Consider the following 22,041-nt stretch of genomic DNA (forward strand, 5'->3'; position numbering starts at 1 on the left):
TTGAGCTCGGGTAGGCGGGGGTGGTTCCGCTTGCTGCCGCCTGTTCACAGCACCGAAAACCCCATTTTGGGCCAGGAGCTGTGGGAGCACTGGGTGACACAGGGGCTGCAGCTCGTTTTAAGGCTCCTCCAGCCACTTTGCTTCCAAAGCGTTGAAACACACCCATTTCCTTACACTGGTGAAATCAGTGGCTAAAAGGGTCTGCAGGCAAAGGGCACCCGCGGGGGTCTGTTGTGCCACCAGCATGTTAAACCCCACGAGCTGGCCTGTCCTTGGCTTCCCCAGAGCTAAAGGCACTAATTCAGGATGTAGAAGGGGATGGGGGGGGGGGGGCTGCCACCAGATAAAGCCATATCCAGAGCCCCCATTTCCTTGCTGGATGCTGGCACCGGCCCTGCCGAAGCAGTGAAACGCCACAACAATACGGTGTATTAAAATACAGACACTTTAATATAAAGACCAAACTTCAAAGCATTGTTTCAATTACAAATCAAGGTAAAGACACAAGAAATTAAGCGGAGGGGAGAAAAGAAAAACCCCTAACTCTTACATTGGGGAGAATTAGAAAGGCAGGGTGGAAATATATATATTATACATACATATATACACAGCAGAAGAGTTCACTCTATTTCTATGGAAGAATGAAAGGAATGACAGGACAACTTACCGATATAAAACAAAAATCCAACAACAACAACAACAAAACAAAAAAAAAAAGATAAATTAGGGGAAGTTTGAATTTTAAATAATTCAATTTCATAGGCTAAAATTATATAAACTAATTCCTATTCACTAGGAAACATCCCATATCACTGCCCTAAGAAAATGGGGTTTTTTAAAAAATCCACTGAAAAATGGATTTTTATTAGTAGTTAAAAGTTTACTAATCAATTCCTGAGCAACAGCAACCTCCTCATCTACTGCTTTCTCTATCCAGGGCCCACTCGGCGGGGGCAGGCTCTCACTCCTGAAACCTCGAAGTAGAACAGAGACCTAAAAAGTTGGGATTTCATTTGAGACTGATCGCTGCAAAGATTAACAGGTTACAAAAGCCAAGCAGGATGGATCAGCCCCTTCCTCCTCCTCAGCTCCAGAAACAAAACCTTCCAAAGTGATGTGACTGCACCAGAAACGCAACCGGGTGCACCTCGAGCAAACCAAGGGGTCGCAAACATGAGAACTTCAGGATTCACATCACAAAACTTGGCATTTTAAGATGTGGTTGTGTTTTTAAACAAGAAAAGCTTCAGAAACAGGGTCACAAACAGAAAATACACTGGAGAAGTGTTTCCCTTTTTTTTTGTCCTTGGTTTAAACCCTGAAGCTCCCAATCACAGCATCTTTTCTTGCAATACTCAGTCTAAATAGATATTTATATATTTATAATGCATAAGGATAAATAAAACATGGCACAACACCTCCTTTAAAACTGGCAATCCATCTTCCAGTGAAAACCTGACATGCAAGCTATGGAAATGTTGGAGTAAAAAAAAGGAGGAAAACCAGGAAAAACCTCTGTAACAGCCATAAAAGGTGAAAAACTCATACAGGGAGCGCAGAGCTGAGCTTCCCAACCCATTCCTGTGATGTCCCCTCAGTGCTGCAAGGATAGTTCACAAAAACACTGAACAGTTTTTCTTCTCCCCAAACTGTGATTTTTAAACACATTCTTGTTGGTTTGCAGTCCACTGCACAACATCCACACCTTACCCAAAGGAATCATCATTTGGAGCTCCCACCACTTAATCCTCTTTATGCTTTTGGCTCAGGCAAAACAGGGAAAGCAGAATTTGTGAAGAGCTGGGATAACTCCCTCCAAGAAACAAACACACCCATAATGTTCAGGTTTCCATACCCTGTATTAAAAGACTGAATTCAACACAGAAAGGGGTTGTACCTAGACTTGATCCACCAAACCTGGACTTTATCCACCAAGGCCTCCTCACGTCACACATCACATCACATCAACCCTAAGGAGCGTCTTCTGCCATGGCAAGGGACAGGGACCCCGGGCTGAGGAAGCACCTTTGTTACTGTGCCTGTAGTGATCAGCACCAGCTCCAGACCAGCCAAGGAAGGAAGGACCATGGGTGGGGGAGGCTGAGTCTGGAGGGGAGTCACCATCAGCAGCCCAAGAACAAGCTCCGGGTGCTGGAGTCTCCTCTTCCAGCAGCTCCTGGAGCTGAGTGAGGGCACAGGTCCCACAGGACCTTGTGCCAATATCCCCACAGGGTCACAAAGAGTGGGTGCTCTGGAGAGCCTCAGAGATGAACTGCGCAGCCACGGTTCCAAAACCATCACCTACCCACGAATGCTCCCCCTGCCATGCAGCCCTGCAGCCTTCCCTGTGCTGGGAATCTCTTCCAAGTGGAAAACGTAACAGGTTGGGGGAGCAGAAGCTGCTTTCTAAATACACAGTCCTTGCAGAATCAAACCACACAGGTCCCTGGAGGTGACCCCAACCTGCCTGTCCATGGCCCCTGAACTCCAGTGACCATTCCAGATACATCTCTACAGAGAATCGGAGTAGTTTGGGTTGGAAGGGACCTTTAAAGGTCACCTCACCCAACCCCTGAAGAAGGAGGTTGAGAAGTGTCACCAAACCTCTCAGAAGGAACCTCTTGCCCACAGCAGGGCGAAGGCACCTACACACAGTGGCCCCGACGGCCAAGTGATACTGAAGCCTTTTGAAATGTGATTCAGATGCAAGGGAAGAGCTCACCAAGCCTGAAACCCCTCTGCTCAGCAGATTTCAAACAGAGAAATTACTTGCTCAAGTATTAAGTTGGACTAAAGAAAGAAGAAAGCTACTCAACACCAAGATTAAGTAACTGGGCTGGGTGAGCTTCAGGCTGAGGAGTGTCAAGCCCTGGGGATTTGAAAGCTCTTGACTCACAAAACCAGTGACCTCTGGCTCCCTTCACATTCAAGTGACATAACCTCCCTGCCTGGGTGCTTCAGCGACTGTAGGTGCATCCACAGGTTCAGTCCCTACAAGCTGACCTTCATCCTCACATGCACACCCCACCAGCCAGTCCTGGCACAGGGGAAATCAGCTTCACCCCAACCCCAGCCAGCAGCAGGATGAGCACAAACTGGGCACTAGAAGATAAAGTGGCTGTTGCCGTAAGGAAGGAAGGAAACGAGATGGAAGCACAAGAAGATATTTCTCTATTTCTCTGGTGAAGGAGACACAAGTTCCTGCTATTGGAAGAATCTATTTGGAGATGGTGCCACGTACATCCAAGATGTGCTGCATTCCCTGATGTTGGCACCTTCCCCTTCACCTCTCCCATTGCATCCTCAACCTGAACTAAGAGGTGAAGATGCTTCTGATCAAGATGGTTGTCTAGACTGATCCACACCTTCCTAAAGGAGACAGCCTCATTGGCACCACACCAAGAGATGATGCAGGGACAGCTCGACGTCCCCATCCTCCTGCACACCACCGCAGCCTCACCAACCCCAGCCTCTAGGTCCTCCAGCAACATCTTCCCACCTTCTCCCTCATCTACATGAAAAGCAGAGCAACGGGGCTGCTGGTGCCCCTCATCCCCCAGCTAATGGAGGAATTGCTGCTGAATGATGAACCCACAGCAAAGAACACGTTGAGATCTGGAGCCTCCCAGCCTGGTGGGTCTTGGTGGACTGAGTCAGGCGAGCACAAGCCAGAGGCAGCAAATCCCCAGACGAGAGCAGGGCTGGTTCCTGACAGTCAGCACCGGGCACAGGTTTTGCTCAGCACAACGCTCAGGAAGTTCCTTCTTTCCTTTTGCCAACGCACGTGCTCCAAGATGTATTTGAGCTTCCTGACAAGTCCCTGGCAGCAGCAGCACAGAGGAGAAGGAACATGTGTGACAGCCACGGAACGACTGGACCCAGCAGGATGTAGTAACACAGAAGGAATTTCTTTTTGGAACTGGCTGTTTGGCTTTGACTACTTAACAAGCATCTCCAGTTATTGAAAACAGGTTCCAAAAAACTACAGGAGGGTCACAACGGTCTTATTCTTGTGGCCATCTGGATCAGATCTTAACAGCTCAAAGCTATTCCTTCAGCAGCCCCACAGCAAGGTAAATACTCTCCCCTTTTGCGGGCAGAGGAGAAACAAGCTGAACTTGGCCAAGATTATGGCAAAGCAGGAGAAGATCAGGGAGTGGGGAAGACAACAATGCAAATCTCTTGGCAACATCTCTCAGATAATACAACACCAAGACGCCAGTCCCAGAACCTGCACTCTCCTGGTTCCCATCTCAGCAGTGCTCCCCACAAGTGTTACCTCATCAGGCACCTTCCTGGAAGCACACCCCAGTGGGGATTACTACAAGGATTTAGACTGTAGCTGCCACACAATGCAATTACACAATGCATCACAAGGGGAAGGTATCAACGGTGCCAGGCATGGGTGGAAGACACTGGCATGGCCAGAGCAGCTCCAGACTCCTGCAGTGTGGGCTGCCAAGACAGAAACATCGGGTCATGAAAGCCCAGCCTGGTTTGGGCTGGAAGGGACCTTCAAGCTCATCCAGATGCAACCCCCTGCCATAAGCAGGGACACCTTCCACTAGAGCAGGTTGCTCCAAGCCCCTGTGTCCAACCTGCCCTTGAACACTGCCAGGGATGGGGCAGCCACAGCTTCTCTGGGCCCCCTGTGCCAGCGCCTCAGCACCCTCACAGGGAAGAGCTTCTGCCTAAGAGCTCATCTCAGTCTACCCCTTAGGGCATGGGAATGACAGCACTGAGGTGATGACGAGGTAGATGCCAAGTCCACCACCAGACTATGACTGACAGTTCCATCTTGTTCCCTAGACACTGACTGCTGAATTGCCATGAAGCTCAGGGCAAAGCAAGTGATCCCCATCACAAGGACCTGGCCATCCTCTCCAGCTGAGGAGCACTGGCTGATACAGGCCTTGAGCAGGCGTTGGAGAGCCCAGGGGGGTCAGCAGAGCCCTTGAGTCAGGTCCTTCTCCAAAGAGGCATCTGCTGCTGTCCTGTGCACACCTTGGCTGTGAGCACAAGTGGACCCTCCCCATATAGAACAAGTGACAACAGATGAGTTCTCTTCCTGGATGTCTTCTGTGGTTTGAGATGAAGGGGAGCATGAAAGGTCCAAGGAACACCAAATCTTGGTCCCTTTTTAGAAAAAGATCTGATAAAAGCAGTGATTAAAAGCTTCTACTTGGATGTCCTCATCTTTCTCATCAGGGATACAAATGATAGGGGGGGAGACAGAATTAAGGCCGCTGCCCCCCTCCAGCAATTGCTCAGGTACAGCCTACCAAGTTAAAGCCTTCAGAGACTGAGTGCTCTGCCGCCTGCTGGGAAGGATGCTAAGGCAGCTCTGCAGCTTCCAGTCACCCAAGGAGCTGGAAGAAGCTGGAACTGCCCAACTCCCAGCTGCAAAACATCTGGGTTACATTGTCTTCCTGGATTCCAGGACATAAACTGTGTACGGCTTCTACTAGAAGCTACTGGATGTTTCTCAGCTCTCGCCCTCTGAGCATCTTTGCCCTTTTCCAGGTTTCCATCTTGCTGTTAGTAACTCAGCAGGGCGCACCGCTGTCAAATCCTCTCCCTCATACAAAGCAGAAAATGATTCCAAAACGTCCCTGATTTCCAGAGCTATCAATCCTTCCCTTTCCAGCGAGTAAGGCGGCACACTTAGATCGACAGTTTCCACGCACAAAGGCTGCCTATGGAAGACACACTTGGGAATCAACAGAATAACTGCACTTTGTCCTAGATCTCGATTAAGATTGCCAGGGATGAGGTACAGAGAAAAGGGCCTCACTGAAATCTGCAGGAGCCAGTAGAGTTCAAGGACCACTCTTGAACACGCCAGCACGGCGCTCACAGCCGTTCCTCCTGGAGCCAGGCAGCACGAGGGAGCGCGCTGGGCAGAGGTCTCGTGCTGACTTCGAACCCTGAGGCAGAAGTTAAGCAGCTAATGAACGTGTTCAGCCCAGCTCTTTGTGACCATGGGATGCTCTGGCCTTGGCAGGGCTCAAGGCCGAGGGGAATGCCCGATTGCTGGAGGTGGGAGACTCCACGGGGAGCACTACCAACTCGGATGGGATTCCAGGACAGTGAGCACTCCAATGCAGAGCAGTCAGTGCTGCCCCTCGGAGCACAGGGCTGGCAAGTAGATGTTCCCCAAAGCCTAAACATCATTTTGCTGTTGCAATTCCCCTTCTTTGATCGTAGTTTCCTTTACTGGTACCTGGTCCAGTATGAACTACAGCCCAGCATGATCTCTACTTAATGGGTCATCCTCTTCCTCCCTTTGTGCACTTGAATAAATAAGTTTTTACAAGTTTACTGTGCATTGTACAATCTAAAAATAAATGAAATAAAAGTATATGAAATTTATATTTTTCTCATCACATCTCTATAAAATACAGCTGCTGCTCAGAGCAGCCCTTTCTGTACACAGAACACCAAGTCACAATACAAGAACTGCACCAGTCGGATTGTGTGGCAGCACGTAGGCAAGATCAGGGTGTTTTTGTGAACTACCATTTAGACCTACTTAAAGCAAGGAAATACAAAAGCAAAATGCACTTTGTCCATCAATGTACACGGCTAATCCATTTCTGACTCAAGTATCAAAACCCTATTAACAAAATACATTGTACTTGGAACAAAAACCAGCAAGCTGAGAAAATCTGCTACCTGCACCAGGACAGAAGCCCTGTGTTCAGTCTTCCCAACGCTGTAGCAAGGGCCTGACCAATACCAGTGATCACACACCCTGTTCATATGCCAATGACATCCCAAAACAAGGTACCAGACTAACTACCAAAATTCACAGTGACTTGAGTGCCACCAGCAATGGCAAATGGCCCAGTGAAGTAGTTTGACTGGGGCAGGACTTGGAATTTCTTCTTTCAAAGGTGCCTGCACTGGTGGGGCTTGCCTGGGCCACCCCAGGGACTCTTAGCTGCCACCCCAGAGGGGAGACCGAGTTCTGGTTGGCAATGAACACAGTTAAATCCCCCCCAGTTAATAGAGTTCCAATTAAAACAAATCTTTAGTTAGAAGCCTGCCTTTCTCTGTAGCTCCCACTGCTGCAAACCAAATGGCTTTTGGTATATGAACAGAGCAAGGTGAATAAATAAACTGCAGACCCTTCTGAGAACTGGGTTTGGCATTGCTCAACCCTCCAAGTTCAGCACCAAGGATTCAAACTAGAGGCACAGTTCTGACGGATGAAATAGCACCGAGAGGAGGCTCTTTACATCTCTGCTGGTGTGCCAGTCCTTTATTAATCAGAAAATTTAATAATAAGTTGTGTTTATGATTCTAGGTGGAATAAAATAAGTCAAAATTGTTTTCACTTTAAAAAAAAGATAAATACTTTATCTAAACTATCAACAATACAAACTGGAGCTTTAAGCATTTCTTTTGCTCTTTTTTTTTTTTCCTTTTTTTTTTTCCTTTTCCTTTTTTTTTTTTTTTTTTGTTTTAAACTCAGATTCACAGTAAATCTTTTCTCTGTCGTTTAGGTCTTTTTATGTTTTTATTTTGTCCAGTAGTAAGAGAGTAGAAACCCCTGCACAGGCCAGGTGAGCACCTTTCAGTGGAAGCCGAGTGAAGTTGGTCCACGTTGTCCTTGCATAGGTCACAATGGGTTGAGGTAGAAATCCTAGTTACCTGCGCAACAGGAGGAGAGGAAGAGACTCATCTAAATAAAAGACAAAACTCTACCATGTGTTAGATGTGTTAATTATTTCTGCATTGCTCCAAGACCTTGCTAGCCAGCAAAGGAGGAGCAACTCTTGTCCCAGCTGCAGATAGACAGAACTCCTGGAGGAGCAATATACAGCCCCATGGCAGATTTTAAAGCTTTCATAGAACGGTTTGGGTTGGAAGGGACTTTAAAGCTCATCCAGTTCCAACCCCCTGCCATGGGTAGGGACACCTTACACTAGACCAGGTTAATCCAAGCCCCGTCCAACCTGGCCTTGAACAGTGTAAGCACATTGAACTCTGTCCTCCCATGACTGACCTTGAGGAGGGGGAAAATAAGTATTCTCCCCCTCTGTACTTCACCTTTTCCTAGCACACACTAATCTGTTTTTCATTTTTTTATTACCCTGGGAGAGAAACATTTTGAGAAGCAAAGCAGCTTAGCCCCCAATTCCAGAGTTCAACCTTGGTTCATCAAGGACTCTGAGCACAGTAATCACACCAAAGTCAATGAACTGCTCGAGTATTTGACCTATGTTCAAGAGTGACACAGAGCAGGACCACAGCTACATTATGTCTGTCATACACCATCTCCTGGTGGCATTATTTCTGTTGTTTTGCTCCACAGGCCAGCTTTGTCATCCAGCTACTTTGCTCCACATGTCACTTTTGTGCCTTGCTTATTTTGCTCAGAATCATTTTGTGACAGGGCCCATCACAGAGATGGCAGAGTCTAGCCCACTATAACCTCAGTTCCAGGTAAGGCAACTGCTTCAGCACAAGGCTTTCATGCTGTTCTCACTTGAGTCTTAAATATACAAACCCCTCCTTGCCCCTTCTCCCCCATCTCATTTCTATTCAGGGTCTTTCAAGCCCGTTCCACCTCACATTGTTGCTCTCTGCTGGCACGCAGGGACCACGTTACTCAAAACTCTTCCTCAGCCTCACTTCCTTGTATGGAAGGAGGAGTTAATACTTACATGCCTCACAAAAGCCTAATGAGGATTTGTTTGTGTCTGTGGAGCAATTTGATGATGAAGACACTATACACAAGGCACAGCCAAAAGAATCTCTCAGGTATATATTGTAATTGAGTCATATGCTTTATAAGTGGCAAAGAGTATTCAACCATAAATTTCATGTAGCTTTGGTATCAGAGAACAGCAACAGCATAAAAAGACCTACAAGAAAAGCACGGAGCGAGCTCTGGGACCTAACAGACTGATTTCACTTTGCAAGCACAAGTTGTTACATCAGGATGCCACAGAGTATTTCCATTGACAACAGTACCCAACTCTGTAGTGGTGCACTTTATTCTGGAGTTGCTCTAAAGACATTTAAATACCTGCTTCAGTAAAAATGCAGAGAGTCTACAGAACCCCTCCTCTCTTCTGGGGCCCCAGCCTTTATGAAGCACGGAGCACAGTTAACCCTGCACATTCCCTGTGTTCTCATTCACAGTCTACTCAGTAAGCCAGTGATTGCCAAGTGAGGATAAATAGAGCATCTGGTGAGTTGGTGACTCTCAGCCCTTGCAGGCAAGTCCAATGAAGCGGTAGCACACAGATAAATCACAACCCTTTGCTACCTGTGGTTGTGTTTGCCATTGATGCAGGGGGCACATTAAGTGCGATGCGAGACCAGTGCATTTGCTCTCCAAGACAAAGCTGCAGCTCATAAACTAGAGATTTTTAACTCTGTTCTATTTAGAGCAGCTGTTACGGAGTGGCAGTAAACCCAAGACCACCACATTGCCACAGAGAGTCACAAAGCAGCATTGCCAGGCAGCCTAACGCTATGCAGACGTGGACTTGGGGAGATAACAACAGTCTGTGTCAGAAGGCAAGAAGAGGGGAGGGGGGAATAGGCAACAACCACTTCCAATAACTGTATAAAACCATACTTAAAAATAGACATTTCCTCTTGATTCCTGATCTTCAAAATAAACACTTTCATGAAGTGATCTCAACCTGAACATAATCCTCATGTCAGATGAGACAGAACAGAGTTACTATCGTGAGCAGTCCTTGTCGAGAAATCCTGACTCCTGGAACAGAGAGCATTAAGACTCTCCATCCTCTGCCATCAGATCATTTGCTCCCCACATTTGAGAGGTTTTTCTTTCCCAGAGCCCATCCCCAACCTCTCTCTGAAAAGGAAGAAGCATCATTCAGCATCTTGCACAAAACTCCTCTTTTGTTTGATCTAGCCTTACCTTACAAAATAAGAACTGTTAGCTAAGCAAGCTCTTTATCGTGGCTTAACCCCAGAAAGGTGCGAAGCATAAGGAGGCTGCATGCCAAGTGTGACCCACAGAGCGGCCGTGCCAGCAGCGTTGGACTGCGTGATCATGGGCGCGGACTGTGCCAGCGCCAAACGGGGCAGAGGCGGGTGATGGACTGTAAAGGAGGGGCGGGAGGTTTTGTGCTGGAGAGAAGCTAGCTTAATAGACAAAGAAGCGTTAGCAGGTTGGACAGAAGCAGCAGAAGAGGGTGGCAAAAAGGCTTCACCAGGTGGGATGGATGGCAGGTTCTGCAGAAGCGCAGGCTCGGAGTTAGAAGCGAGCAATGGAGGAGGCGGGGGCAATGAAACGTTAGGAGGGGGATGGAAAACAGATTGCACTGGCGCTCTGTTGAGGTGCTGAGCAGATCTAGTCTCACTAGATGTTACTAAATTAGAGGAAGGGGGTGGGAAGGATGAGGATGAGGTGCTGGCAACAGCCTGCAGAGGGTTTAAGCTTAGCACTGTGCTGCTAGAGACAGCACTGCTGCTGAAACTGGCTCCAAATTGATGAGGAGAGGAGGCAGAAGGCACCGCATGGTTAAAAATACCTGCAAACAGGAGAGAAAAACTCAGCTTCAACAGATGGGCTTTGTACAGTCTCAAGTGACAAGAGAAACAAAACCAAAAAGAAAAATAAAAAGAAAAAAAGCAAAATTAAAATAGTTACAGCCCCATACAAAAATATGCAGCATGAGAAGGTAGCAAGCAATGAGAGATAATGGTGCAGGCCAGGAGGTACAAAAGATTTCACTTACCTTTCCTACTGCCAACCTCTAAATGCCACGAGGAAAAATGGTCAGACCCAAGAACTGTCAGTTCTATACCACACGGGTAGACTTTTGATGAGATTACGTGGTCTTTAGAGTTGTTTAGCTGGAGACTCAAATTGCTGCTCTTCCCTCCCCACCCTCCTGCTTTCCCACTTACAGGGCAGCAGAGGGGAGATTGTATTTCCAGCAAATCTATGTGCTGAGAGATGTGAGAGTTAGGATTTCCCGACATGGTGCCTGAATGATTATGGACAGGTAAGAAAAACTGCCTTGGACACTTAGTAACGGCAGGTTCAGACTATCTTCTAGTCCTGCCAGCTTGTCTCCGGTTTGGGCCACAGAAGCCAAGCCTGTGCAGAATCCCAGAAGTGCAAGGTGCATATGGCATTGCCCTTCCTGGCAAAGAAATGCTCTTCATGTCCATTCAAGAGCCAGAATGCTACGCAATCCCCAACACCATCTCCTCTGAAGAGGCACTGATGTTTTGCTCTTCCTGGATCATGCTAATTCCATTCAAGGCCTAATCTCAACCTTTACTCAAGTTGTCAAGTTAGAGATCCTCAACTTGGTACCAGGACAAGTTAAATCTTTTACCTGCAGGCGGACCCAAGCTGGTTCCAACACAGCAACATCTGAACAAGCATACATTATGAAATCACAAAGTCTGGGTGTATTGTTTCATTAAAGGTGATACAACAAGCTCATCTAGTAGACAAAGCTCATGAGATTTCACTGTGGGGAACTGAACTCATCCTAGCATTTCCGAGACATAGAGGAGACCGGTTATGTGGGACAGATCTGCTTCACATCCTGCAGAAATGAAAGGGTTTCACCCCTGGAGAGGCAGTGTCAGACTTTCCTTTAGGCCCTGTCTTATACCAGAGAAAGAGTTCTGCCTACCTCCAACTGTTCCACCTGTAACCCCAGGAGAGAAGTTCCCCATAGTGTGAGAATTAGTCAGTCTGGTTGCAGCTGATGACACGTGGACCAGACTGGCAGCAGCTGGCATTGAATTAAATAAGGACTGCAATACTGAGGAATTTGTCACCGAGTTGAGGTTTGCTTGCAAGGCCATGGGGCCGAGGGGGAACTGCGATCCAGTGGTCAAAGTGTTTAGGAAAGGATGGTGCGTCTGAACAGAAGATGCTGGGTTGCCTGCTGAAGAAACAGCAGTAGAAAGGCTTTTACCATTCAGAAGGCCACCAGAGGAAACAGCAGCAGAAATGAAAAGGTTGTGGCCATTTTTAAACTCCACATCTCGGTCCCGTCCTTTGCCAACCTTTCCGTTATGCTGCAAAGAGTTTTTGTCTGAAGAACCCCCAGTGCGGATGCTGATCTCGCTGATCTCTTTGCCTTTGACCCCTGCCCGATTTAAGTCTTCTCCTTTTGTGCCGTTGAGGCCTTCGAGTTGCCTCTTGTTCAAGAAAGGATTCGTTTCTGATACCCCCACATCTTTGCTTCGCTGCGACTGGAAACCCAGGGAGCAGTTGGAAGTTGTCACGTCTGAAGCCTTGTGTGGAAGAGAAGCACCATCGATAAAGCTGTGTAAACCCATGTCACTTGACAGTCCACCATTGTAAGGAAATCCATTAGTGGAGTTTGTACTGGGGCTGAGCCCGTCCGCCCCGGAGGAGGGCATGGCAATGCTTTTCCTGGGGTGTGCCGTGATCTTGGCATCCATGGCAAAGCTATCCTCAGTGGAGGGCCTGAAGGCAAACAGCGAATTCTGGCTCAGAGATGAAACCGACTGCAAGGGGCTATCTGTAGTTTTGGTCAGGTTGATGTCAGATATTGGTGAAAAAGTAGATTTCCATTTACTGCTGTTCATGTTCTCGTTGCTTTGTGCTTGTTTCCTCCCAGCTAAGCTGCCACCTGGTTTGTTAGAAAAGTTGTGTCAAAAACCAGCATTCATTGAATCTGCTCACTAAGAACAGGGTTTTAATTTTTCAAACACATATTCTATCAGTCTGTAATTCTATTTGTGATCCAGAGGCAGAAATATTTGTGAAGTCACCTCAAAGTTCTGAAAATTTACCTTAGTGCTCTGAAGAGGTTTGAGAATCACAGATCTTACAGTTCATCCAGCTCCAACCCCTGCCACGGGCAGGGACACCTTCCACTAGAGCAGGTTGCTCCAAGCCCCTGTGTCCAACCTGGCCTTGAACACTGCCAGGGATGGGGCAGCCACAGCTCCACTGGGCACCCTGTGCCAGCGCCTCAGCACCCTCACAGGGAAGAGCTTCTGCCTCAGAGCTCATCTCAGTCTCCCCTCTGGCAGGTTAAAGCCATTAAAATCTTTGATTTGCCCTAGCCAAGGGAAATCATGTCCCAAATCTGTACCCATGTCTACTCACCAAACTTGACTCCACATGGGATGATGAGCTACTTCTTCCTCCATCTTTGTACTACAGATTCCACACCCCCAACCCTCAGTCAGTGAAAAACACTGGTCAGAGCTTTGGGACCTTGTGATTACAGAAACAACTAACTCCAAATCTGTAATTAGCAGCCACTTGTCTGCCCCGACAGAACTGTACTCTGCTCAGTGCACAGAGCAGAGAAACTCCTGCTACTGACAACTCCAGTCAGGAGCAGACTCCCATGCCCAAGCCCATCCACTGCAACAACTAACTAATATTCCTCAAACCTACCATTTTCAACAGTCTTCTGTGGAGATTTGCTTTCCAATGAAATTGTTGCAATTTTCCTCTCAATTCTAGTGGGAAAAGAAAAAGATTATAGCACTCACTGCAGACCTTTTGTTGCACACCTACTCTTATAACGTGTCTTCCTCATGTCCATGACTTAACAGGTGATTGGAGTATAAAAAGCCAAGTCAGCTAGATAGCTCTATGTTACTAAAGGAGCTTAAAAGCATTAAAAAAAATCCAGCACAAAGTTTAAGTAGAAGCTACTACAGAATTATTGTTCTTTGCCAAGATTAGTGCACGTTGAGAGCACTTAATTGTTGCTTTTTTTTCACAACAAAAACAGGCTGTTGCTCCTGTTTCTATAAAAGTGGTTATGTTTCCAGTACCTTAAACAAGGAAAAAATTGCACCCCACAGGCAGGCAAAGGGTGGTGAATAATCAATTTGCAGAGCAATGTATGAACTGACCGTTTGGGGCAGGAAGTGAAGAATTTGGAATCAAGCTGGAACTGTGTGCAAGCAGGATACAGACTCACAGTTAAAGATTACACACACAGCCTCAGTACTGCCCCAAAGTAGTGCAGTAAAAAAGCATTTCTACATTTCTAATTCTTCCAGAGGCTGGGCTGCCAGCCTTGCAAACACAGCAACAGTTCCCACATTCAAGCACTACTTCCTAAATACCTTCCCTAGTCACAATTTCGGACACATAAGAGGCTTCTCATAATGGAATCAGCCTCCAAGCAAAGGGAACAAAGGGGCTTAGCACACCTCTCTGTTTAGAACACCATTATCAGCTCCCAGAGAAATCTCATCCTGAAACCTTCCCCTGGGTATTCACCTGCTGCTGTTGTGCTCATCTTCAGATCCCTGCTCTTCATCTGACGTTAGAGGGGAGTAATGAACACCGTTGGTCTGAAGCAGGGGCTTTTCCTTTTTCAGTACCGGGGGCTGGTCATTGTCCTGGTAAGGAACAGGAGAGTTCTTCAGGGAGTTTTCAGGAGAGGAAATGGCTGTTATTTCTAAAGGCTGGTTAATGTTATTGACCTGGGCAAGAAGGAAAGAAAGCAGTTACAGACAGGAGTATCCCTTTAAAAACAAAGCATCTTACTAAGGGTATTAAAACCAGGCTTAACTCGCCCAGCTTTAGGACGTAGCAACAGCTGCTTGTTTAGCACTGCTGCTGTTCACCATCCTGCATTAGAACCCGGGATGAAAGCTTAAATATAACAGAAAATCAGCTCATTTTCATTCTTTGACTTTTGTGTTTTAACACAGAAATGAAAACATGGGATAATCACATTTCTACTCAAACTACCACTGCAGGACCAGATGAACACAACTTGTATAGCTAGCTTAATTATGCAAGAATGCCATATGCTTCTGGCACTCGTAAGCTATTTAGTCAGTCTTAGTTTAAACTATTTTCAAAATATTTAACCTAGAGCCTAAAAATCAACTTCACTGCAGAAACAAGGTCTGTGTCATAAGGCAAGATACTACTTTTAATTTTCAATGCTCTGACAGCAAAGAACTCCTTGAAGATGTTTGACCTATACCGAAATAGCTCCCCAACTTTTCAGCAATTTCCTGGTGTCTCAGAGGGGCCATTTTCACCCAGGACCTTCACACCAGGTCTAGCTACTGTAACAGCCTAGGAGTACACCAAAGAATAGCTGAAGCTTATTTCCAATTCCAAGAGCTTTCCCAAGCCCTTCTCTCTTGCTAGAGCTCTTCCTTTCTGCCCTTACCATGGAGTTGATATTGAGCGGTGAACCCGATGGTTGCGTAAAGAGTCCAGACACTGTAGGTAAGGATTTGCGTTTAGGGGAGACCCCGGAGTTCCCGCTGAGATTCCCAGTGGAGGATCTCTTCCGCCGGCCTCGCTTCTTCCCATCCTGCGCGTGTGCTTGGCCACAGTCCAGCCGAGCGCTCGTGGGCAGAGGACTGTGCTTGTTGGAAGGGGATTGTTTTACATGTCCTGTATTAGGAGAGATTGTAAAGATGATTCTTCTCTTGGCCTCGTTCTCAGGATCTGAAAACGCTGCATCAGACTGAAGATCCCCCTTTGTTCCTTCGGCAAACATCTTCTGAGCATCTGCATATTGCAATACCCCTACCAGGCTCTGGGATGTGCCATTTAACCTGGGGCTTGTTGAGTGCTGGTGAGCAGGGGAGTTTTGCCCAGAGTTCCTTGACTGCATCATTAGCAAAGGATGTTGTGGAGTGGAACTCCGAGACCCTACTGAGTTAAACAGACTCCCAGAGTCGTCCAGAGCTGCCTGATCAACACTATGGTTAAGATGGGCTGGGCTGTTTGTAAGATTTCCATTGACTGCCACGGAGCCAGAAGAGTAAGAAAAACCTGTTGGAAGGGAAAGTATACATCATTGCTTCTGCTGAGCGACAGTTCACAGTGCTAGATTTCTGGGATGACTGGGAGTGGTTTCAGCTCTACCTCCAGGACATCAGCAGATACAGGAAACTCAAAGCTGCTTTTTACACAGCACAGTTGAGAATGAGGCTCTGTGGGCTGGTGGCTTCAGTTAGGGGTTAATGATTTGCTCTACTCTTTTGCCAGTTCAGGAAAATTCATGTGATATATAAAGATATCTTATGCTCTACCTGGTTTTTAAAAGGGAATTCAAGTGTAAGTTGTACTATTACATCTCTTGAAATCAGGGCTCCTCTACTCTCAACTCCTTCCTATCGTCAAGGGAATAGATCACCAAATTCAGTCTGTTCCCTTCCCCAGAAAAGAAGGGACTTGGTCATCCACACAGCTCACCTCCTTCTCAAAATTAAAGAAAAGGCTGTGGCTTAGGAAGTGACAGGGGATCTTCAGAGACACTGTGGCTGAAGAATACCACATGAAAGGAAGGTTGGAAAGGGAATGAAGTATTTGTTACGGTGTATCATAAATGGGTTCAGTGCTCTACTAAGGCTTTGTCTCTGGGCTGTTTAAATGGAAGGGGCAGAAGGGAACATGGTGTTGGTTTACAACAACGGGGTTTTTAAGTATTTCATTGCTTGTATAGGAAACTGCAGCCAAGCCCTCCTTTGCAAAACAGATGCTAGAAACAACACAAGCCTCTTGAGGTGGTAAACATCAGTAAAACATGCACTTTCTGATGAGGGATCAGCTGTACAATAACTTCTGGATGCTAGAGCCTACTTTCCTGGTTCACAACATTTCCATATCCTGAATAGCTAAAGGCCACAATTTCACCAGATGAGCAAGTTCAGAAGCAGTGTCTGCACTTAAGGTATCTCTATCCTCTCCCATTCAACTTTCCTTCCTACCCAGATACTTGTGCCTTTACAACTGCTCATGAGGCACCAGCGTGACCTGCATCAAGAAGTTAATTTTGATATTAAAGCCTCACTCTGTAAAATAAAACTTCTAAAGCCCGATCATCAGCTCACAGCAGAGCTACATAACACTTTACTAGTTTGCCACATCATAAAGGTAGGAATCTCTTAATCCACATAGAAGAATTTGCAAAAAGCAACTATTTATGCACACTGCCAGACGCCGCAGTTCAGGTAAAGGCAAGTCAGACCAATCCTTTATGCCAGAATGCACCTAAGCTGTAGGCACATGCTGTCTCAAAACATCATCACTCGTTAGTCTCGTTACAAAACCCGTATTTCTCTAGCATGGAGTGACCTGACAAGAAATGCTTGGGAGTGCTGTCCCCACAGACAGGGCACCTGCGTGTGGATGAGGCTGTTACCTGAGGTAGCCAAAGCCAGTGGCTTGTTTCCAGCAGCATTGCTTACGCCATTATGAGAACTAGCACCAATCTGCTTTTCAAGTGTCGATGAGTCTCTACTCTGATGAACTGGGCTAGGTGTGCTTCTCTGGGGAGAGAAACAGGCGTTTTAGTACAGGAAATGTACTTAAAAGTCAATAGTTTAAACTAAATTCACATGCATTAGTAGATTGACCAAGTGCTTTCTACTTCCTAAATGTCTCAGATTTTGCTTATTTTGAGAAAAGCATCAGTCAGCATATTATGGGGCAAAAACAAATACTGGGGTTAATTATACTGCAGCAGTATCTAGCACACAGCAGATAGAGGGAGCACAGGCTCATCATCCCAGGAAGTTTAGACTCAGGACAGCACTGCAGAGTCCACTGCTTCACAAGCAGCCAAAAAGGAAACAAATGGTTGTACCCTGTGTCCAAGCCAGTGCACACAAAGTTCCCCAGAATACCCCCAAAGTGACCATGGAGTGCATCAGGCTGCGTTCTCTGGTACACAAGTGGTGTTTTCTTAAAGCAGGCAAAACAACTGTGACGTGGTTGCCTCAATAAACAATGTGCTGAAGTGAAAGATGCCACCCAGAGCAAACATTGTCTCTGAGGACACACAACTTCTGTTCACAGCCAGGCAGACTCTAGTTCTGCTCCAACTAGAAGTCTTCAGCTGGAAAAAGATAATGGATTCAATACTATGAAGCAACTCCAGCTTTCCAAACATGGGATCATAAGGCATGTCTGTGGATGGATTCTAGCTCCACAGCTCTCATGCGAAAGCAGCAAACACTTCTCAGCTCTCTGCTGTAAACTCTTGTGACAAACATCTGGACGAAACTGGACCAGGCTTTTTTAAACTAAGTGGTACAGACTTAGGATTTAAAAAAAGAGATGCCCCAGAAGTTCCCTAGCTGCTCTCTGCTGCTACAGAGCTGTCACTCACACATCAGGTACTGCACCCTCAAGGTGCTATTCGAGTTCATCCTGCTATAGACAGCTTTGAGAAGACCAAACTGAGGCAGAAGAATTTGTCTCCCAGGGCAGGGGCTAAGAACAAACTGACATGTGTGATTCTCTGCTTTCACTGCCACAAACTCCCAGATTCTGTGCCTCTTCCACCCAGCTGGACATTTAAGATTAGGATCACTTGTGGCAGGTACTTTACTTTCCTTCCTGGCACAAACACCACCACCCCACAGACACATGAGAGGGAAAACCTACAGAATGACCAAGAGCCAGGAGGATGCATCCCAACAGCAGCTTCCCCCAAAGCATCAGACAGTCAAGATTAGCAGCCCACTACTGATTCTGGTGCACAGCACCCCATTACTCCCCACTGTGATTTTAGTTAGGGATGGAAAGTGTTGACAATCCCTTACTCACCACCTTCTCAACACGGCTAGGTAGGACTACGCTGGCCAGAGGGATACTAACAGGGAGTTTATTGGGCTGCACTGTGCTGAGAGGAATACTGATAGGTAGGCTGGTGATAGTTTCTCCATTACTCACAGAGGTTCTCTCTCTCAAAACCTGTAAATGCAAAAGAGAAAGTAACATTCGTAACCACATGCTGTTACTAAAAGACTTTTTTAACTACCTGCAGCCTGCTCATTTATACCCCCCCTCCTCTTTAAAGAATTACAGGATGAAGAGCAATGACTATATAGCAAAGACAGGGCATGCATGGAGTAGCTTTGTTACCAACACCAGTCTACTGGGACACCAATATCTAACAGCACAGAAGTATGTAAATTCAAGCTACTGCTGGCCCCAAACATAAGGAGAAAGATGCCTTAGGCAAGCTCATTTCCTAGTGGTGTTGTTAGAGCTCTGTGAAAAGCAGAACTCATATCTTGAGGCCCTCTGTAGACAAAAATGTAGTAGCCAAAAAATTTTCCATGCCAAGCAGAGCACAGAAAGGAGGGTGCCTGCGTTCCCTAATTTGGCCACCTTCTTCCTTGTTCTACCAGATGTGACATCTCTGCAGTTGAGCACAAGCAGCTCTCTCACCTTCTCGCCTGCAACTGGTAAGGCCGCTGGGGAAGAGGGCCGAGTTTCCTGAGGACTCAGCTTTATGCCATTTGAAATACCAGGGCTTGGGTATGTAAGGCCATTCTCTTTGACATGATCAGCTCTGGAACACAGATGTAGGAACATTAGACTTCAAAAGTGAATGACTTCTCTTTTGTAAGGAATTCCTGTACCAAACTCCAGGCACTGTCAGTATCGCTTTATTTCCCCCATCAGATGGGTTTCTGGAAACAAAACTTTTAATAGCTTATAAATCTTCACTTTTAAACATATTTTTCCACAAACCCAATAAATCACTGTAATTAAAACACGCAACTACCCCTCCTTTCCCAACGTGGGAAGTGATCACTCTCACCTCTGTATCTCATTAGCTGTTGCTTTTCCATTGACTCCATGGTCTTGATTCAAGTGTCTCCTTAGTGCTATTTTAGCTGGGGAAAACCTGGTATAGTCAGGTAAGGACAAGCTTGTCATCTTGTCTGCCTTCTGTCTGCTGCTGTGGTTTGGGGTACACGGAACTATTTCTTGGTCCAGGTGAGAGGTTGTGTACTGAGGAGTGTTCTGCTTGGAAGAGGGCCTGCTAAAGGCGTTGTGAATTTCATAGGGAGTAGCATGGCCGTTCATGGACAGTTCAGGGCTCATGCCATTGATGTGGGGCATAGGAAACTTGGAGCATTCCAGCTCCAGTTGGAACCTGCCATGATCAGCCTCAGGATCACGGCTCAAATGAGTTTTATTGTGTAGCTGTACTGACAGGGACTCGTCAGACGGCGTGTAAGATTTCAGCTGCATAAGCTCCTGCTGTCTTTGACTCTTCTCAAGTTCCACGATGCTGATCTTTAAATGAAGAGAAAGACGATGATTAAAGACCACACTTAACAATTCTAGCACTGGCCCATTGCTCAAGAGCTCCCCCAAGTTGGTGGCTCTAGATTTGTCTCTTGCTCTCTACCTGCAACTCCAAACAGTGCTTTTGCTTCTCAGAAATCTGATTCTTCAATGCCTGCTTCTCTTTCAGCAAGTTCTCCAGTGACAAGGTTGACCAATCCAGCTTCAGTTCTTCACACCGTGCCTTAAGCTGCAAAGACACAGGACAAAGAGATGAAAAGACAACTTCCTCCACACCACCCAAGTGCAAGCTGAAAGCCATGCACCTTCCAACTGGATGTAAGCAAGAAGCTTAAGAAGCCCACTGAAAACTCCTCTCAGCTTAAGCCAGACACCACCTGTGGTCCCCAGATAACATGGCAGGATGTGGCCTGGTTCCTTCTAAAAACAGTGTTATCACCCACCCTCCCTAACGACTTCCACATCCAGATTTCCCCCTTACCTACCTTAACAGTAGTTACCAAGATGAACAATACAAAAGTTACAGCTGCCACAAAGCAAGCACTGGACAAACTCTTGACCAGAGAGATCCAGATTCAGTGGCAAGAACATACACAGGAGCAAAGGTGTTTACAGGACAAAGCTGAGGCCAGAGCCAACTGTCACCTCAGCATTTGGTCAGAGGGAAAACAAAAAAGGCCCATCTCCATTCTTTCCCCCATCAACCTTCCCTCTTACAGAGGGGCTAGATGATTTACCAAATGGAAAGATCCCCTGAAGACAGGGACAGCCCTGGACTCCTGACCTGTCCTCCTTACATAAACGCCAGCATCACCCTGCTACTCAGACACAAGCATTGTACTCACCAGCTGTAGGCTCTGGTTCCTGAGTTCACTGTTATCCTTCTCCAGCTGTTTTGTCTGTTCTTTCAGTTGCTGATTGTGAGCAGAGATCTCCTTCTGAGCCTGAATCAGGTCATTGTATGTTAGAGCTTTAACTCCCAACTACAAAAGGAGAAGGAGAAAGAGATCATTCAACAAGGTCTTGACATTCCTAATTCCAGATAACTATCACATTCAAAAGTGACATTGAGGAGATCTGCAGAACTTATGTGGATTACAGGAGCTCCCCCAGCATTCTCCATGGCATTTTGTCATTGCCAGGAGATAAGAAGGAAGGACAAAAGTAACTCGCTTGGAGCTGCTGTTCCAGTAATTCAACTTGAAAACTGGCCTTTAGTTTCTTGCCAGCCAAAATAACACCGTTTTTGTGGAGAGTCACCACATTTCCTTCTGTGCTTCTGTGTTGCATTGGCAACACAGAGTTTGTTCCACCAACAGGGAATATATCCTTCACTAAAATACCACGACATGGTCTGTCACCCCCTGCCCCTGGACACAGGATTTCAACAACAAAGATAAAACACAACCAAAGAGTGACACAGATCCCACATTATTTAGCATGATCTGCTGCAAAACAGGGGCTGAAGACCTGAGACTACTCTGGTCTTATTTTTGTCTAACTTTTTTGCATGGAGATGAATAACAAGCATCCAATTTCACCAGATCAGGGCTACCTCATCAAGTTTCTGCTGAAAGAGACGTTTGATTTCCTCTTTCTGTGCCTGGCAGTGGGTGAATAACTGCTGTGCTGTCCCCAGCAACTGAGCATTCTTTTCCTGGAAGAGACAAGAGTGAGAAAATACACTTTTAGCACCAGCTGCAGCATGGTCCCTCTTAATAAAACCTTTACATCTAGTTTCAGTAGCACGTTGGGAGTGAAGCCCAGCTCAGAGGGAAACTGAACTAAGCCAGCTCTGCCTCAGATATCTGTGAGCCTGTACTGGTTAGTGTTCAACACTTGAAGTTAAGCAAGATGATCTTAAGGTCCTCTCCACCCCTGACCATTCTATGATTCTATGATTCTGCAGTATGGTAAAATATAATGAGGACAATCTTAATCATTTTTATCCTCCTAGTGCATTGTGTAGAAGTCGTAATAATCACATCCTACAAAGCAGGAAT

The 22,041-nt window shown here is 46.4% G+C and overlaps 1 protein-coding gene across 1 annotated transcript in view; it reads right to left on the reverse strand.

Moving 5' to 3' along the window:
- Positions 1-9,942: 9,942 nt before the first annotated feature.
- Positions 9,943-22,041, reverse strand: part of DOT1L (DOT1-like histone H3K79 methyltransferase) — a gene marked incomplete at its 5' end in the record, with an annotated part of 49,024 nt that continues 36,925 nt past the window's right edge. The window contains 12 exons of the mRNA XM_010012573.1: positions 9,943-10,523; positions 11,646-12,617; positions 13,397-13,461; positions 14,237-14,442; positions 15,147-15,376; positions 17,133-17,259; positions 18,542-18,688; positions 19,169-19,292; positions 19,545-20,026; positions 20,142-20,267; positions 20,884-21,021; positions 21,594-21,695. Of these exons, the coding sequence (XP_010010875.1) occupies positions 9,943-10,523; positions 11,646-12,617; positions 13,397-13,461; positions 14,237-14,442; positions 15,147-15,376; positions 17,133-17,259; positions 18,542-18,688; positions 19,169-19,292; positions 19,545-20,026; positions 20,142-20,267; positions 20,884-21,021; positions 21,594-21,695 (3,300 nt within the window). The remainder of the gene's footprint in view (positions 10,524-11,645; positions 12,618-13,396; positions 13,462-14,236; positions 14,443-15,146; positions 15,377-17,132; positions 17,260-18,541; positions 18,689-19,168; positions 19,293-19,544; positions 20,027-20,141; positions 20,268-20,883; positions 21,022-21,593; positions 21,696-22,041) is intronic.

This window comes from Nestor notabilis, unplaced genomic scaffold (genome assembly GCF_000696875.1).
Source record: "Nestor notabilis isolate BGI_N333 unplaced genomic scaffold, ASM69687v1 scaffold11814, whole genome shotgun sequence".
Lineage (NCBI taxonomy): Eukaryota > Metazoa > Chordata > Aves > Psittaciformes > Psittacidae > Nestor > Nestor notabilis.